This window comes from Lytechinus pictus, chromosome 1 (assembly GCF_037042905.1).
Source record: "Lytechinus pictus isolate F3 Inbred chromosome 1, Lp3.0, whole genome shotgun sequence".
Classification (NCBI taxonomy): domain Eukaryota; kingdom Metazoa; phylum Echinodermata; class Echinoidea; order Temnopleuroida; family Toxopneustidae; genus Lytechinus; species Lytechinus pictus.
In genome coordinates, this window is record NC_087245.1 from 43,096,974 (window position 1) to 43,111,133 (window position 14,160).

A 14,160-nucleotide genomic window follows, 5' to 3' on the forward strand; every position below is an offset into this window, starting at 1 on the left:
CTGTCTTAAAGTTAGGGCTAAATTCTTAGCCATGTTGTATTTATGAAATACAGACTCTGCATATTTAAGAAAAGTTACTTAGCCATTCATCCTAAATCTGTCTTAGTCGCGCAAAACTTCTTAGCCATATTCTTAGACAAAATTCTTAGCCAATTCTTTATGGAATACGCGTTTTGGCTAAGCATTTTGTCTTAGACAGAAAAATAAGACAAAATGCTTAGATTTTTGACTTAAGCATGCTTATCTCGTTTATGGAATACGGGCCAAGATGTATGTTGTAGGTGAGTAATTCAATCGCAAAAAAGATTGATTTATTTTGCTAAGTTACTAAAACAGGATTTTCAATCTACTGCAGGTCACAAACCATTAATTTTGAGCCAGAGCTCGATATACAATGCACATGTAGAGGGTGCACAGCACACATGCACAATGTAGATAACATTTTTTGTTTGCATGTAGAGTTTCTGACCTGCATACACATTGTGCATGTGAAGAAATCTGATTAATTCGTTACAATTTCAACTCACAACTCACTTCCTTTATGACTGCTTGCTGTTCATAGCAATGTAACTTGACACTTTGACGGACATGCAGGATCCAAATTTTTGGTCTAAAAACTTGGATGTTAATACTGTATATAAGTTTTCAAGTTTTACATGTAATAGAAACTCTTAGTTTAAAAAAAAAAGTCGATGCTTTGACATAAAAACAAACAGACCAAAAAAAAAACAAAGGAGTACGTAGACCTTCATGTTTGAGTAGCTCAATAGCTCAGGAACTCCTGAAAGAGCTTGTAAACCAGCTAGGGAGTTTTGTAAAGATTTAGTGATTCTACCTGATCTTAGTACAACTCTTGTATGAAACTATAAGTAGTATAGTGATTAAATGCTGATTGAAACTTTTGGAATTTTGAATAAATTATCTCTGGGAATCCATTGAGCACTCTGTTTTGGGAATTGTGAAAACAAATTTAATGATTTACTGTATTAATAACCATCTGTTCTGCACTTCACTACTTGAGGGACCATCATTGATCTCTGAAGATTGCACGTTCTCTGAAGATATCCCAAGTACTAGCAACTCCTCACTGTCTATCCCAAGTGGTTCATCAACATCTATCATCAAACCACCAGAAGATATCCCAAGCACCAGCAACTCCTCAACGTCTATCCGAAGCAGTTCATCATCAACATCTAAACCACCAGAAGATATCCCAAACACCAGCAACTCGTCAGTGTCTATCCCAAGCAGTTCATCAACATCTATCATCAAACCACCCGAGGCTAAAAAGATCAAGATGGCTCATGTAAGTTTTTAATCAACATTAAGGGAGGTCAGAGCCTTGCGACTTCTGTAAAATTGTTTTCATTGTAACTTGAAAACTGATAATGTATGCTGAATAAATGTAGACACTTTTTAAAAGGAAATTTCACAAGAAATCTAATTATAGCATCAGATTTTAGATTAAGAACTTGCTTTTCAGAAACTCACCAAAAACAGCAAGTTATTTATCCAATTTTTTTAACAAGCCTAGAAAAAATACTTTTGGGTAAAAAATGGGTAAACATCATCTAAATCGATAGTTCTTGGGTATGTTTTTTTTTTTTTTTAAGTTAAATTCCTATTTTTCAAAATATTTGTCAGTAAAGGCAAAAATCATTTTTTTAAACCAAAAAAACCCATGATTTGTAAAGCAGTTATTTGACACATATTGGCTGTTTTTTAGAAAAATATGAAATTAATTTTAAAAAAAGGTATGAAAACAATCCCAGAAACTATCGATTTGGATGATGGTACCACATTTAACGATTGTTGGCGCAAAATGAAGAAAAAAAATGTACTAGCTAGGCTCCTTGTTTGTTCCTGTTCCTATAGTATCTCTCTCATATTCTAGATGTGAAGGCCCCGGCACATACATGGATCACTTAAAGCATCCACTTATGACCTTTCTTTGTAATCACTTCTGATCTGCAGGACATACGAGCCATCTTGTCCAAACGGAGAGAGGGGGAGGAGCTTATAAAGGAGATGGAGGAAGGGTGCATCAGCTACAATTCACGAAAATTGATAGTGAACACATTGGTCTCACACCTGATAGAGACATATACAAAGTGGTAAGCTAAAATCCTATGAGCAGAAAAAGGAAATGCTAGCGTATTTAGATGTGCTATACTATGTGGTAGTTTATTTGCTTATTTGCCTTACCAATTGACTCCAGTGATCAAATAGATGTCAAGGATTAAAAGTTTGACCACAGACACATACATACCATTTCAAAAGCAATCCCTTTCTCTTGTAGATGACACAAAAGTTAATTATCAACTTAACTGGTGCATTGCATACCAGAAATAACCAGACACTTGGTATAAAAATTGTATACATGTAATCTTATCTAACAAATTTCACATAAATTTATATTTTTTTACATTTTCATGGCATAATTGAAACTTGTGTGTTGATATTTAAACACAGCTTTTGAATTGTTTATCACATTTACATAACAAATACATGCAATGAGCTGACATTACATGTGTATTATGCAGGTGCTTGGAAATAGTTTGGTGTGATACATACACCTTGCACTGTTTGTCTGCTTTATTAAAGGATGGGAGTTTGGAATTACTAAAATCAGAAAATGGGTGGATCAAAATTTTGCTATATAAAGGATATTCTCAAAGCAGATCACCAATGAAGCAGAAGTTCATCAGACTACAATTCAAAGCAGGGAATAATTTTGCTTCCCAGATTTGATTAGAAATTTTTGGAGATGGGAAAATATTTAAAACAAATTATGTACAATCCCATGGAAAAAAAATTGTGACACAAAGTAAATTTTGTGTAGCAGCCCTGCAAAAAAGCAAAGCAAATTGCGATGCGATACTAGGTAATTTATTCCCTGCAAAGAATTGCATTTAATCTCTAATATATATAGCCTTTTAAAACAATATTCTTAAACATTCAATTTTCATTTTTCTAAAGGCCTAAAACAGAGCAAAAATTGGCAATGGCAAAATGCATTGTTACCCAGTTTCCTGCGTTGGACAATGATGATCATGATGCTTACGTAAGTTTTGAGTTCATTATGTTAGTTCATGGCTAGATAAATTGTGTGTAACATTGTTACTTGTTAAAGATAGGATCACCCATTTACAAGCCATGTTCATCATTGACTTTAGGCTCATGATGACCAAGATAACCATTGTTTATACTTAATATCAGCTAATGCTAAATGACCCCCTGAACACGTTATCTGCAGCAGGTTATTATTTACTCAACCAGACAAAAGTGGATGAAACTTGATACAACTGAAAGTCTAAATGCTTAAATCATTGAAAGGTTATTGTCTCAGATTGGGCAAGCCTTTATTAAGGTAAATCTGATTGACCGTACAGTTACCCCAAAGGGTAATACAAATTCTTATGAACAGTGATCTCTACTTCTAAAATTCAATAGTTTTGTTTTACTTTTTTTACTCTTTTACTTTAAAGTTGACCTGGTTCACTCCAGCAAGCCAAAACAAAACAAAAGATTCATCAGGTTACATTGAAATGCGGCTAAGGAACGTCAGATATCGTGATCCTGCCAGAACGCCAAAAGAAAGCAACAAGAAAGTGCAAGCAAACTTGCCTAATACAGAAGACCTGGATCTGTCGTCAGGTAAGGAAGAAATATAACAACTGAACATTACATAACCTTAGTTAATTGGTCATGGAGATCTAATAGGGGTATTTGTGTCTGCCAGGGAAGCATACACAGAATTAGTCTCAAATAATACCCATGCATGTGTATAGTGTCTTTTAAAAAGTGGGTTTAAGCAATCATGCTGACACATTCAAGCGACATCTGAATATACAAATTAGTTGCGCTGTAACGAAAATGAGGCAATTTTTCGTATCGATCTGAATGATATTTTGGAGATCTGCGCCACAAGTTCCTTCCTTTTTTTCTGTACCCTTTTTGTTTGTACAAAATAGTGAAATCAGTCAAGAAATATTCAGGGAAGTGGTTGATTCTTGACATCTTAACAAATAAACTCCTAGTGCTTTAAGGCTTCACATGCTTCATCTATTCAGCACCATGCACATTACAGTGTATGAGCCTGGGGGTTGAGCGTGCATCATGCAGGCTGCGACGATTTTTTCTTCACTTGATTGCCTGGTCAGGCAAGCTTGGCCTTAAAACTGCTTGACCTTGCTAACAAGCCGCATAACAAAACGGTCTGTGCAAAGTTAAAAGTCAGAATATGTTTATGGTTTGTAACTATTTAAGACATGTATAATTTTTGGATGTGTGTAACTTAAGTGATAACATTGATGCAAGCTAACTTACGATTTGATATTAATCATTGTTGCCCAAACCAAAAAATGATTGCCCAGGGCAATCAGGCAACCAATTGTCACAGCCTGCCCACATGTTTTATTTCTTGTGTTAATTTTTTACTGTCATCAGGTGAAATGGAACATTTGCTTGTGACTGTCATGACTTATAAATAAACTAAAAAGGCATAATGCATTAACTCCCTGAATTTATTTGCATATTTAGATAGAGATGAGGAAGTAGATGCAAAAATAAAGTGGCTTCAGGACCACAAAGAGCCAAGGCAACAAGTTCGATCATGGATGAGGGATACCTGTAAGGCGAGGGCAGGCTACATTAGAGACAATAAGGACAAACCTGTGCAAGAGCTTTTACTGTTGTTTCCACGTTTAATTGACACAGAAGGAATGGTAAGTTTTCAATGGTACTGACTAGTAAAGTCTTCCTGCTTTTGCAGTAATTCCTGCTTTTTTAATTTATGATTTCCAGCTTGATCTTGCACTTTTATCTAATTTCAGCCCGTTTTGAAGGCTTTTAAAAGCCCAGATTCATTCACATTTTCAGGTTTTTCCTTCAGGCCAGCTTGCATTTCTAAGACGATGGCACAGTTCTGTAATGTGATGTGAAAAAAATAGGGGTGTCTACATAGGGTGGCAAAATATCACAGCTCTCACAGTTCACAACTTATACACTTTTTAGCTCCCTGCGTTCAAATTTTTTGCAGAGCCATTTTTTGACCAGTCAGCTTAGTAAATTATTCAATTTTATGTATATGTAATTCTTGTAGTTTCCACTTTAATAGAGCAAATAGAATGTACAAAACATGTTTTCTTTATACTAATGACAAAACATAAAACTATTCGATTTTAACTTTGTCTTTATACAGGTTGACCAGGATTTCCGAATTCTTTTCCCACAATCAGCAGATAAGTTATTCCTCACATGGCCGAAATTTTGCAGACATGTCCTGAACTATGCTGAAAAGCAGGTGGATTGGAGGCTATACCTTAACTTCAAAGGTGCTGTTGAAACAGGTAAAATGGTGCTTATGTCTAACAGCTTCACTCTTCTTTCAAACCTACAGTCAGGCCATGCCATGCCCGTCACTTTGACAGGTAACTTCCCTTTTTGACGGGCAAGTAATGAACATTTTATACAAATTCAGCCCATTTTGGACAGGCACTCTTTCAAAAATGAGGGGCAACTCCAAAATTCTAACTAAGGCCCTGCCTACAGTAGTGAATATGCAATTTGAAATCCATTCTACATGTATGTATTATAATAGCTTGGTGAAAACCTGATAATCCAGACTATGATTGTCCCATTTCAGTAAGTGGGATTAATGTTAATGTTAATTAATTAGAGCGATGTGAACTATATCAACATTTTTTACAATTTGCAGTAATAGTAATAAACTACAAATATGTCTGGAAAAGTATTTGTTTCTTTTAAATATGAATATTATTATAAATTCATTTACTTTGTCGTACGAAAACTTGCTTCCTTCATCATATCATTGCTGAGATGATAAAAGCCTTATATCTCAACAAAAAAGTGAAATGTTCAGGAGAGCATAAATACATTAATTGCTTTCAATACAAGATTACAGATCATGTTCATGTAAGTTGCAAGGTTCAGTAAGTTCATTGTACATGTAGGACATAATATTTGCAAATTGAAATGCAAAAGTTTGTCAGAACAAAATCTGAATTAATTAGCAACAACAAAATCTTTTTTAAAGTCATTTTCATCAAAATTTGACATGCAGATCGATTTTTATCATCTCTACGCCAATATTGGGATCTTAAATTTATGCTACTGACATTTTTTGTAAAAAATTTGCTATTTCAAGATAACTCTAATTTGACCTCTGCCAACATCATTCTCACCCACCTAAGACTATAATATAACCAATGATATTATAGTCTCATTCACTGGTGTTGAGTCGTATTTGATAACCACCTCTTTATCTCCAATTTGAAATTGTGTGATATGAATGGAGGACAAAGCCCGTGTTTGATGCTGGGAAGGGGGTCTTAGTAAAAGGGTGGGTACGGGGATGTGTGGCCCGAATAGGGTCCTTTTTGGCCTCTCTTTTTTACCTATGGCCCCTTTTTTAAAAATTGGTGTACATATTAATTTTTGAGGAATTTTTCTTTGGTTTACCGATATATTGTCAAAAAGTACTTATTTGCATTCCAATTTACTTGGTATTAAAAAACACTGATTAGTTTTAAAAAGGCCCCTTCCAAAAGCAACAAAAGTAAATGGTTAACACATGGGTTGCAAATTTGCATCTTCTTAGGTTTACTCATCAAAGGGTGGTTGTTGGAAATTTTGGGTGTTCGGGCTGCACATCTGTACTTAACTTTAATCTCAGGTTAGATGTGATAAAATGAGCACAAATTAATCTTAGTCTGTCCTGGAGTTTACTTCTCTGCAGGTGTTTTTGCCGTTGCTATCATGTCACGTTTGCGGCGTCTGTACGCGCTTTCATATGCACTTGTTTGATTCACAACACGCTCCCATAACTAGTTGATGAGCAATTTACTCTTGCTATGCTGCGGCATAAATTGTTCTTGTACAGATGTGACTTTGATGTCAGCGCAAAGAGGTGAGGAACAAATTTTATTTTTACTATTTGGCACACACTGTTTCAGACAGATCAAGCAGAAATTAAACAAATACCCAGAGCCTGCTATTAAAAGGACAGGACTGAGATTATTTTAGTGATATTACATAAAACACACAGTGGCTCATTGCAAAGGGTTGTAGCACCTGGGCAAAAAGTAGAAATTGCTCTCCTACAGTATATCTGGGGCACTCCTATGACTCCATGAAAGCCTAGACAAAAATATGACATTTTGTGAAAGAAACTGCAGTAAACTCCTTTCTGGATGGAATTTTTTATAGTAAAATTTAAATAATTTGACAAGCCCGCTATAGTGCTCTATAAGTTTGAGTCAGTTAAATCAGCTATATGACACAAAAACTAAGCAATTGTGGCAGCAAGGGTATTTACACGTCTGAGACGCATAGTGTGTGTGTGTGGGTGAATTTTCGTCTTTTTTAACCCCCAAAATTTGACATTTGAAAACGTGGATCCGTCAGAAAAATCTGCAAACAGACGTGTTTATTTTGAATCTTCACAGAAAAAATAATCAGTTTTAAGGCTGGTGTCAACCTGTCAATGTTTGAAAAGGTTTTGCTCTGTAAATCAGCCTTAATTATTATTCCTAGTAAATGAGTGCGTTTGTAATCCTAATAGGAATATGAAGCTATCCATTATGAGACAATATATGACAGTGCATTTAGCGGTCAACACAGTGAAGCTACACATTATAACTAAACGCGAACTGCTCTACTTGGTTTGGAATATTGTATGTTTGAATAGGGGTGTACATTTTTCAATAAAAATGTTGTTTTTTTTTGGGGGGGGGGGTGTTGACATCATCTTTGGTTTGAAAATTACTCAAATTTGTGACTGAGAATGAGAATAAAAGATAGAATTAATTGTTTTGCCTGTCATATATCGTCTCATAACGCAGGCGCGGATCCAGGATTTCTGGGGGGGGTTCAAACTGGGAAAATTTTCTGACAATAATTTGAAACCTGACAAGCAAAAAAAAAAGAAAGAAAAAGCTTATCACTCCTTTTTGAAATCTGACAAGCAAAAAAAAAAGTCTTTATTACTCCTTTTTGAAATCTTACAAGAAAAAAAAAAAGGTTATCACTCCCTTTTTTCCCCCGCTCGCCCCCCCCCCCCCCCCCCCGTATCCGCGCCTGTCATAATGGATGGACGTACATTACAAATGATAGTACTGTTCCGTAGTGATTACTAAAAAACCTGAGAAATTAATTTAAAAAAAAATTTCTTTGAAAACTGTTCTGGAGGAAAATATGTTTCAGTGAGAATTGAGTTCAACGAATATTGGCATGTATAGCTGCTGGCTGTATTTCCCTGCATTTATCAGAACTTAGTCTGGCATTCAGTATAGCCCTCCGCTTCACAACCCTCACTACATTTGCCTGTTTTACTAAGATTGAAATGATGCACTAAATATTCCCTCCTTCATTTGTGGATGGTTCTGCTATCTCACTTGTCACCAATTTTATTTGTATTTCATATGCAGATTGGTACAAACATACCAGGCTTCTTGGACCAGCAGACTCAAACACAACCGTTTGTGTTAATTCAAGGTGAAATTGACAAACCAGAACAAGTGTTTGTTGTTGTGGAAAATAGCACCATCCCATGTACAAGTCTCCTGAAAGGAATTGATATATGCATGAAACTAGTGTATATCCTTGATATGGATTATGCTTGGCAATGTCAACATGTTTGGGACTTTCTGCAGAAGAATGTTTACAAACTTGGGCAGGTGAAAGGTAGAGGTACCTCAGTTCCAGCAGTAACACTTCTCAAAACCTATCTAGAAAACAAGGTAAAAGAAGTTTAGGGAGGCATATGTTTGTACAACACATTTAGGTGAATTGGTGTATTTAAGCCTAATGGATGTACCTATAGTGTTCTGATTTTTGTAGCTTTAAGAAGTGGTAATCTTTGATAGGTAAATAACTTGCATCATTTGTGAAGACAAATCCATGCACTCACAGTTAGTGATTTGTTGATACTTTCTTAACCAGACAGCAATTACAACCAACATCAAAGTAGGAGTGCATTGATTTGTCTAATTTTAATTTCAGTGCCATAATGTTTGGGATTTCTTAATTGCAAACGAATGTATACACACTGTGACAGGGGAAAGGCAGAGGTACCTCAATGCCAGCAGTAACGCGTCTTGTAGAAAACAAAGTAGAAGAATGATATGAAAGTAGGCTTTTTCTTTTGAGAAATGAATGTTGTGCTACAAACACTACTTCTCAATATATTCAGGTATGCTGTAGGTGTGCATTTTGTATCTAACTGTGTATAATTTTACCAAATTTAGGTGTGCTGAAAATCGCACACCTCAAGACTATTTTAGGTGTGCTATCGAACTTGTACGCCTCAAATGAAAAAGCCTGATGAAAGTTTAAACTTCAACAAGTACTACATAAGTACTACGCTCACCTGGAACATTTTCACTAGTCCAACATATTAGCGCAGTGATACCTGTCTAAAAACGGCAACCTCATCTGGTATAACATCATAAAAGATTACATCATGAAAACATTACAATGTTGCTCCACCTGGCCCCTTGGGTAAAAGAAAATTGAAAAGATGTACATATTGTTTTTTGTATGATGTCATACCAGTTGTAGACAGGTATCACAGCACCTCTGTCTGCAGAAGATTAGCGTAAAACTTATTAACTAGTGTTGAAGTTCAAACTTCGTATTATGTTAAATATCACTACGTATGAATATCTACTCGGATATAAGATTATAAAAAGTGTAGGAAGGCATATCTTTTCGCAGCACATTTATGTGATTTATCTTTTAAAAACTGATGCTTGTCAGTGCCAACATGTTTGGGATTTTTTACTGGGCAGGGAAAAGACAGCGGTACCTCAGTGCCAGCAATAACAGCCTATATATAGAAACAAGGTAAAGAGGTTAAAGTGCGTAGCCTACTGGGTTGTATATATGTGTTAGGGTTTTTGTAGCTTTAGAAGTATTTATCATAAATAGGTAAACAACATGAAATAACAGAGAGAAATGTGGAGGCAAGCACATTGTGCAAATGCCAACATTTAAAGAAAGAATGCAACCAAAAGTAACAAGTTTTGTTTACCAGCATAAGTAGACAAAACTTGTTTTCATTTGAAAATTGGGCTGGAAGTATTAAAGAAGCGAGTATTGGACCATTCTCATAACTGGCAAGTTCAAAAGAAATTTTTGTTTTCTAAAAATCTCACAATATTGCTTGAAATTGTTGTACAGATGTATAGATACAGATTTTTTTTTTTCAGATTGGTCAAATTCAGTGAATTAAGGGTGAAAATCAATCACAAATGTCAACAATTTTCTTGTGCAATAATGTTCTTGCACCCAAACCCCTACTTGTGAAGTCAAGTGGGTAAGTCATTCAAGTTGTATTTTTAAGGAGGTAGGGCAACCAAAACAAAAATTTAGCATGTTTTATGCGCTGTCTCAAAATATCACCTCTTTTTTTTTAGAAAAATGAGATATGCATCTTAAAGCAAATTATCTGAAAACCTAAAAATGACATTGATATTCATATTCAGGCCAAATCAGTGATTTTTTTTGAAAAACTCACATGATTTAAATCATGATTTAAATCGACATGATTTAAATCAAACAACCCTGGATGGGTTCTTCATGAGAAGTAGATTACAAATTTCTCAGGATGGCAATTGAAAGTTTGTATTGCTCACACCAAAGAGAAACCATAAATTCTAAATTTAAAGACACTTTTAAAAATGCAGCTGTTGAATGCCAGTAAATCAGGACTCAAACCAGAGAAACCGTTCGATTTTGTCGCCGCCTCAGAAAAAAATATCTCAAACTTTTAACATTTTAACATTTAAAAAATGTTAAAATTTTAACATTAAAATTTATCATTTTAACATTTAAAAAATGCAAAATCTGGTTTTAGCTAATCTCAAGCATGTAACTTTATACAACCTATTCCTTTGTCCTTAAAGGGCAAGTCCACCACAACAAAAAGATGATTTGAATAAAAAGAGAAATATCAAACCAGCATAACGCTGAAAATTTCATCAACATTGGATTTAAAATAAGAAAGTTATGACATTTTAAAGTTTCGCATAATTTCACAAAACAGTTATATGCACATCCTGGTCAGTATGCAAATGAGGGAACTGATGTGGTCATCCACTCGCTATTTCTTTTGTATTTTTATTATATGAAATATGAAATATCGTAATTTTTTTCTATATTACAAGTTTTAAAAGGGCTTGACTCCTTCCTACATGTGGGGAATCCACTTCTGCAACATACTGCAATTAAACAAAGAGCTCCCTTATTGACAAAACTACAAAATTTGAAAATATTCTATATTTCATATAATAAAATACAAAAGAAATAGTGAGTGGGTGACGTCATCGGTCCATGCTGACCAGGATGTGCATATAACTGTTTTGTGAAATTAAGCAAACTTTAAAATTTCATAACTTTCTTATTTCAAATCTGATTTTGATGAAATTTTCAGCGTTATGCTTGTTTAATTTTTTTTCTTTTGATTCAAATGAACTTTTTGTTGGGGTCGACTTGCCCTTTAAAAGGATATGTTAACCTAGAGCTGTGAATGCTTTGTATACCAGATGTAGCTCGAGAATTGCAAACCCTATTTTTGTGGAAACAATTCTTACTATGAGAAAGCTTTACAATGGCTTAAAGGCATTGGTCAACATGGTGTTCAATTTTAAAAATCTGAGCTGCATGTTCTTACATGTATGCTATCAGGATGTCTATTGGAATATAGAAATGAACCTGAGGGGGGGGGATGCTTGAAGTTTTATCATTTACAGAAAAAACTTTTTAAAATTGGATAACTTCAACTTATCATCCCATGACTACTGTGCAGGAATTATTGTCTTACACTACATAATAAACATAATGTTCATAGATCATGTCTTGATAGTGAATATGTGACTTTCTTTTGTTTTTACTTATGTAATATACCTTTCTATAATTTGTTATGTTTTTTATATTGTTAATGTTACCAATTCCTGAATTTGGTGTTGCAATAAAATGTGTTATATGTGAAAGCTAACACTGATGATTCTCCTGTTTTCTTTATGTGTGTATGACAATGATTCTATTCATTTTGAACAGGATTCTATTCATTCTTGAATAGAAAGACTACTCATTCTTGAATAGGAATACTATTTAACTTTGAATAGGGTATATTCCAATTAAACAAGAGGATGAAACTGATTCTATTCATTTTTAATAGGATTCTATTCATTCTTGAATAGGAAAACTATTTAACTTTGAATAGAATACATATTCATTTATTTGAATAGATTTTCCTCTTCATTTTGAAGAGAACCTTGTAAGTGTCCCTCGGAAGAGGTTTTCTATTCAAATCTGAATAGATTCTATTAAAAAATGAAGAGGTTTTTTTTAGAGTGTACTTAACATATTTCAACTCGGAAATCGAACTTTCATTTGTAAGTGTTCTGTAATTTTTTTTTTATTGTCTGAAGATTAACATTTTCTGCTCTCGCTGCGCGCTCACAAAATTTGATTTGTCAGGTACCTATTATTTTTCTGTATTCTATTTAAGTTATCAAAATATCCCTATTCATGTCAGATTGTAAAAACGTATTAGCTAGCACTGCACGCTCGCATTTTGATTGGTGAGTTATGAAAATTTTAATATTAATTAATTAATTCGCGCTCTGATTAGGCTTATTTGATTAATAAATTTAATGATAAATTGTCCCTTTTTTTCAGAATGGAATATCGAAAAGTTTCATCTCGCGCTTTGATAGGAAGATAAATAGGAAGACAATCATAATTTTCATATGATGGAATAATGTCCTTAAAATGTTCCGGTTCTATGTCAAAACTCAAAGAAATAATAATGAAACATGTCAGTTCCTTTTTAACTTTGATCAATATCCACTCACAATTTTCCTACAAATCTCAAATTTTCTGCTTGCGCTTCGCGCTCGCTTTAATTGTTTAGTTTTATATCTAACTTTTTCATGATTACAAAAATTGTTTAAGGTGTATTATATTTTTTGTTACATTTCAGTTTGAATCTAGTCCTAATAAATGCTTATTATTACAGCGCTTTACTACAAGTCTAAACTTTTCAGAAATCTAAACCTTAAACGCTACGCGCTCGCATATCAGTGCCAAATGGGTTACGCCAACGATCACGCCAATAAAAGAAAATTATGTATACGCATATCTTTTTTTATCACAAATTCACTTTGAAATATAGTTTAATTTCCAGAGCCCAAAAAAGAAGCTTCCAACAATTTTCACTGCTTGGACTCCCCCTTGAAAGAAACCAACAAAAATAAGCTTTGCGCGGTATTTTTATTTATTTATTTTTTTTTTTGGGGGGGGGGGGACATTTCGCGTCCTCTCTCTGTATTGACGAAAGCTGGATCCGCCCTGATAAAAACGATCCCCTTTTAAAGCTCGTAATTCACGCTAGTCTGATACTTACCCTCTCGATGACTTTTAAATATTTTGGCTGTAACTAAATCGAGTATAACATCTGTTCTATGAAACGTGATATTGTAACATTTATATTAAAGATGCTTATGAACAAATCATATTTGGTTTACATATTATAAAGCGCCTTCTCATATTCCAATTTACCTTAAACGTAAGTATTTCATTTTCAAACGAAATCTATGAAAAGGGTACAGTTAGGCTTTCATTTTGATGCCAAATAGTCTCATAATGGGGATTAGTTGCAAACACGGTTTTTGAATAGAAGACACAACGGGGAAGATACAAGTATGAAGACAGTCACCCGCGCTGACAAAGTGATAATCTCCCATTGAAATACCCCCACGAATCAAGAGGTCATCTTTCTATTGAAATCCGCCACCAGTCAGACCACCTCTATGTTCAAGAATATAGGGTAATCTCCCCAATCAAGAATGGGGTAAGAATGGGGTAATTTAAATCTACCTTGATAATGTGGTAAGCCGTTAAATACAGCTTGCAATGCGCTGGCCCATGCCATTTTTAATGTCCGGCTTTCGGGAATTAAAATGAGCATCAAATGGGTAGTTTTCTTGTTCTCGTTTTGTCCCCATACTAGAACCTTGATTTTGTTTCTTTTCGTAATGTGCATTTTGATATGGTTTCCATTATATTTCTCAACATTTCGACATTTAATGTAGTTTAATACTTGCCTTTATAAAGAGCAATATTACATAAAAC

General features: G+C 34.4%; 1 protein-coding gene across 1 annotated transcript in view; it reads left to right on the top strand.

Annotated features, from left to right (window-relative positions):
- LOC135155510 (uncharacterized) overlaps positions 1–14,160 on the top strand; it is a 44,136-nt gene that overhangs the window by 12,509 nt on the left and 17,467 nt on the right. Inside the window, exons 4-9 of the mRNA XM_064104781.1 lie at positions 1,022–1,306; positions 1,975–2,114; positions 2,980–3,064; positions 3,489–3,657; positions 4,543–4,727; positions 5,204–5,400. Coding sequence (XP_063960851.1) covers positions 1,022–1,306; positions 1,975–2,114; positions 2,980–3,064; positions 3,489–3,657; positions 4,543–4,727; positions 5,204–5,400 — 1,061 coding nt within the window. The remainder of the gene's footprint in view (positions 1–1,021; positions 1,307–1,974; positions 2,115–2,979; positions 3,065–3,488; positions 3,658–4,542; positions 4,728–5,203; positions 5,401–14,160) is intronic.